The sequence below is a fragment of the Syngnathus leptorhynchus genome, chromosome 6, assembly GCF_054491065.1.
Source record: "Syngnathus leptorhynchus isolate UIUO chromosome 6, UIUO_Slep, whole genome shotgun sequence".
NCBI classification, from domain to species: domain Eukaryota; kingdom Metazoa; phylum Chordata; class Actinopteri; order Syngnathiformes; family Syngnathidae; genus Syngnathus; species Syngnathus leptorhynchus.
The window spans coordinates 16,644,543-16,650,047 of NC_141200.1; the positions used below are offsets into that span (position 1 = coordinate 16,644,543).

Below are 5,505 nucleotides of genomic sequence, written 5' to 3' on the forward strand. Positions count from 1 at the left end.
AAATGCGTTTGTGTCAAGTGTTAATCCACAGTGTAGAATTAACTGAGAGCATGTTGGAAAACATTTTGTTTGGAGTTTAAATTATTTGAAGTAGCCACTGAATTATATTTTAGTTTAAATTGATATTTACTTTGTTTAGTAGCGTAAATCCATTTAAAATCATTAAATTAAGATTAAAGTGAGGTGCAGTCACAGCCTAGCAAAACATGCCTTACCTTTTTGACCGTTTTTGTTTCATTTTGAGCTGCTTCCAAGTTCTTTTTTCTCCTGTTGGATTGCACCTAAATGAAAATCAGATTTCATTCCTAATTAAATTCATAACTATAAGCTATGCTACGATCTTATGGTTAGATGTTACAGCAATAAAATAGTTCATTTAAAATTGCGCACCGGGCAGCAATTTCCTCCCATGACGTCTCTCTCTCCTTTGCTGCTGCAGCCGTATTAAATTTGCGGCAAAAAATACATTCGTACTCGCCGTAGGCTTGCATGAGTACCTCCAACTCCATTGTGGTAAAATAAGGTGATCTGTTTTTCCTCAGTTGTCATGGTGACTCATGGTATCGGGACTCCATTGATGATGGCTTTTTTTAGTGGTTGTGCATGTGTGTAACTCCAGGTTAACATACTCAGAGTTGATTGAACTAACTCAAATAAGTTGTTCTTGAACCGAATACAAAGAGTCTCAGAGTAAGTCAACTCAGAGTTCAGGGATAGACTCGAGTATGTTGAACTTGCTTTCTGGAATACCCCCCTGGAGAGACATGAGCCAAACAAATGATATTCTATGCGTGTTTGTTAGACCAAGTCAACAGTGGTGATGCAGAGCCTGGCCTACGTGCAGCATTCCTCCTCTGTTTCTGGAGCAAAGCTGTTCATTAGTGGAGATCTGAGGCTGCAGCAGAGAACACCTTTGTCTCACCGTGGCCTGTTCAACATTTACAACGTGAGTGTATTTACGGATTTTCTCTTAAAAATGCATATTTTTAATTATGTATTCGATGGATGGCTGTTTGTGTTGTATAAAAGCACACTTAAACTAACATCAGTTTCTTTGTTTAAAACAGTGCACTGCATTTCAAATGATCTAATTCAGAATCAGCTTTATTGGCCAAGTTTGTGCATGCCAAACAAGGAATTTGATCTCAGCCTCTGTACAACATTTAAGTGACTAACAACTATGCACCAAGTGAACAACTAACAACAATGTTGTGCTGATCTTCCCAGTCGACGTGAATGTGGTGTAACGGTTCTCCATACCAACTCTTCCAGACAAAATGTCTTGATTTCATTGCAATATCAAGAACATGTACATGATTCAATTATATGTTATAATAACATCTCTTTAGACCAGTCCTCAATAATTAGGTACTTCTAATTAACCTCAATTAACCTAGCCAAAAATACTAAAATAAAAATTTATTTTATGATCAGTTAACTTTGTCATAATAAAACAATTGAAACTGTTTTTGAACCAGTCTGCGGTATAACAAAAATAAATTTAAAAAAAACTTCTCTTAAGAGCAGCCAACATTGTTTAAATGAATAAAATATAAATGAAAACTTTGTAGACTGCTCTCAGGTAGGAAAAAGATGAATAAAAATCTGTTCTATTCTAAACCAGTCTCTATTGTCTGATGTAAAATAAAAATCTCACACCGGTCTGAGGTAGAAAAAGGTTGAATATGAATACCGTAATTTTCGGACTATAAGTCGCGTTTTTTTTCATAGTTTGGGTGGGGGGGCGACGTATACTCAGGAACGACTTATATGTCTTTTTTTCAAAAAAATTTACTTGATCATTAACACATTACTTACTAGTACAGTTGATCACCTCACATATTATTTTTAATACACTGAAAAAACGAATAAAGCAATTCACACTTTAAAGCACAATATTCAAGTTCATGAAACAAATAAACAAAACAAAAAAAAAAACAACTGAAAAAGAAATCTAGTTATTTTCAAACTAAACTGAACGAAGGTGATTTAAATTTCACCATTGGCCGTGACGCAACAACTGGGAGGGGAAAGCGCTGTTTTTTTGAGTTTTTAAAAAGCACAGGTCTGGTGAAGAGAATTTAGTGTCGTGATGTAAAAAAACAAACAAACAAACAAACAAAAAACAGTAGGGGCAGCAATGCAATTTAGGATGCAAGCTCTGCTTGTGATGGACAGCATGCAAGCACACATCACGCCAGACATGCAAATCACGAGTCCGACGGCGCGCGTACGCGGCATTGTTTACACGATCGATGTATTTTATGATTTGGAGTGACAGATGGTTTGGTAATATTGTTGCTATATGATAGTTATTTGAAATATACTTTATATATCGTTATATGGGTCTGTGGAATAATTAGACATGCAAATCACGAGTCCGACGGCGCGCGTACGCGGCATTGTTTACACGATCAATGATCGATGGATTTTATGATTTGGAGTGACAGGTGGTTTGGTAATATTGTTGCTATATGATAGTTATTTGAAATATACTTTACATATCGTTATATGGGTCTGTGGAATAATTAGATATGCAAATCTCGAGTCCGACGGCGCGCGTACGCGGCATTGTTTACACGATCGATGATCGATGTATTTTATAATTTGGAGTGACACAGATGGTTTGATAAACGTGTTATTTATGTAATAATCATTTGAATAACTCTGAATGTTACATTAGGCCCATTCTCAGCCTCTCGTTTGTGTATGTCACGTTAGCATACCGTATCGTTTAGCCCAGGGGTGGGCAATTAATTTTTATCAGGGGCCGCATGAGAAGCCTGAATTGTGTCAGAGGGCCACCAACTTTCTTTCATTGTAAAATACTTAAATTAAATATTTTGAATAGCTGGTACTGATAATCAGAAGAATAAAGCACTCTGTAAATATGTATATTAGGTTATGTGAAACTGTGGTCTATTGGTTAAATAAGAAAAACAATTATTGAACCAGTCCAATTTATGATTTAACTTGTTAATCTCCACAAACAATAACTTGTAATGCTTTCCACCTCGTTTTACCTGTTCAGTGAGAATAATCCAGTCTGTTCTGGGCTTGAACAAGGGCATTGAAATTTGGCGGAATGTCTGAAGTGGCTATGCGAAGGACAGCTGAGAGGTGGTCATCAGTCATAGAGGATCTGTGTTTGGATTTGTTGAACTTCATAACTGAGAATGTCTGTTCACATTGATAGGTAGATCCAAAGAGGACTAGGATCCTCTGAGCATTCCTCCTCAGGTGTGGAAAGTTCTCCTCTTTGAGGGCGGAGTAAAAGTCCAGCAGTGAGACTGACTTGAAGTGATCTGCCAGATGTGTGTCAGACTGCAGATCAATGAGTTCCATCTGAACTTCACTTGGTGTATCATCCACACTGCAGTTGAAGGGAGAAGAAACCATGTGCATTTCACTCTCAAGAGTTTTGAAATCTTGAAATCTCCTTGAAAACTCTGCATGCAATGCTTCTAACATGGTTGAGTACTTTTGGAGGTGATCACCTGATCTTTTGGCTTCCTTAAGTGTTGGCAAGTGGGTCAGAATGTTGTCCTTCACTTGGCTTGAGAGAAGCTGCAGTTTTCTCATGAAAGCCTTCACTGCACTGTACATCTCATGCAGAAAAAGGCCCTTGCTCTGCATTTTGACATTTAGTTCGTTCATTAGTGCAGTCACATCCACAGCGAATCCGAGGTCTGCCAACCAGTTGTTATCTGAAAGTTCTGGGATGTCATGACCTTTCTGAATACAGAACTCCTGAATCTGGTCTCTCAGGTCCCAGACACTTTTCAAAACCTTGCCAAGGCTGAGCCACCTAACAGTGCAGTGATAGCTTATATCACCATGTTCAGCCTCAGTTTCCTCCAACAAAGCAACAAACTGTCTGTGATTTAAAGCTCTTGCTCTGATGAAATTAACTATTTTAGTGAGAGCATCAACGACATGTTTCATTTTTAACACTGTCTTACACAACACTTCCTGATGTATGATACAATGCAAAAATGTCAATTTCTGATCAGGGTTAATTTCTGTCACTTTATCCTGCATTCTCTTTAAAAGTCCAACATTTTTCCCTGTCAGATTTGGACAACCATCTGTTGTCACTCCTGCAAGCTTGTCCCATTTCAGTCCTAAAATGTCCATACATGCATTTACCTCTCTGAACAAGTCATTACCGGTGGTTGTCCCTTTAATTGACTGCATGGCTGCCAACGCCTCCGTGATTTGAAAGTCTGCGGCTATTCCACGTAAGAAGATGAGCAGCTGGGCAGTGTCACGTACATCGCAGCTCTCATCCAAAGCCAGAGAAAAAAAGTCAAAGTCGGCCGCTCTGTTCTTCAGCTGAAGTTCTAAGTTCCCCGCGATGTCCTCAATCCGCCTCGTTACAGTGCGTCGGGAGAGTGAAATGTTCTCAAATGCGCCTTTTTTCTCTGGGCACATCAGCGCAGCAGAGTCCAATAAACACTCCTTAATAAACTCTCCGTCGGAAAACGCCTTACTTTTTCTGGCGATTTTGTGAGAAATGACATAACTTGTCCTGACGGCTGCATCTCTGGGAGTATGAAGTTTAGTGAAAAATCCTTGTTGGGTTTGTAGTTTTGCAAGCAATGCATCGTACTCCCTTGCACGCTCTTCACCAGACAGATTTCTGTATATATCTTCATGCTTGGTGGTGTAGTGGCGATTCAAATTATATTCTTTAAACACAGCAACCTGTTTACCACAGACTAAGCACACTGCTGTGCCTTTAATTTCTGAAAAGAAATATTTGGAAGTCCATGTTTTGTTGAAAATACGGCATTCGTTATCAACTCTTCTTTTCTTGGGGTGTGCCGACATCTTAACCTGGCGAACAGCATCACCTTCACTCACACACGTGTATACGCGAGTGAAGGTGCTACGTCTACGACGATGTAGCGACGTAACGCTTTTCAAAATAAAATTTCAAAATAAAAGTTAAAAAAAAAGTTTAATATTTGGTGTTTATGATTGGCCTCACGCGGGCCGGACAGGGACGTACAAAGGGCCGGATGTGGCCCGCGGGCCGTAATTTGCCCAGATCTGGTTTAGCCTGTTGTTGCTGGTTCGTGTCTGTTTTTGGTGTTGGAGTTTGACAAATACATTTGCCCCAAAAGTGCGACTTATACTCCGGAGCGACTTATATATGATTTTTTTTCACGTTATTGTGCATTTTATGGGTGGTGCGATTTATACTCCGGAGCGACTAATAGTCCGCAAATTACGGTAGGTCACATTAGCCATATAATTCACAATAACGTGAAAAAAAACATATATAAGTCGCTCCGGCGTATAGGTCGCATTTGGGTGGAAAATTATTTGACAAAATCCAACACCTAGAACAGACATGAAGGAGCAACAACAGGCTAAATGATCGGTATGCTAACGTGACATAAACACAAACAAAGAGCTGAGAACGGGCCTGACGTAACATTCAGAGTTATTCTAATAACTATTACATTAATAACATGTTTATAAAACCATCTGTGTCAC

At 39.0% G+C, this 5,505-nt stretch overlaps 2 protein-coding genes across 3 annotated transcripts in view; one reads left to right on the forward strand and one right to left on the reverse strand.

The window, feature by feature from the left end:
- The window catches only part of tmem231 (transmembrane protein 231), a 54,701-nt gene that overhangs the window by 38,377 nt on the left and 10,819 nt on the right, over positions 1 to 5,505 (forward strand). Inside the window, exon 4 of one of the 2 annotated variants that reach the window (XM_085914984.1) lies at positions 803 to 946. The exons of the other annotated variant lie outside the window; for it this stretch is intronic. Coding sequence (XP_085771110.1) covers positions 803 to 946 — 144 coding nt within the window. The remainder of the gene's footprint in view (positions 1 to 802; positions 947 to 5,505) is intronic. 2 annotated transcript variants of the gene reach the window in all.
- On the reverse strand, positions 2,709 to 5,461 carry LOC147056192 (general transcription factor II-I repeat domain-containing protein 2A-like). Its single transcript, XM_085914983.1, has one exon. It carries the CDS (start codon positions 4,831 to 4,833, stop codon positions 3,028 to 3,030), a length of 1,806 nt encoding a protein of 601 aa, XP_085771109.1. The 5' UTR covers positions 4,834 to 5,461; the 3' UTR covers positions 2,709 to 3,027.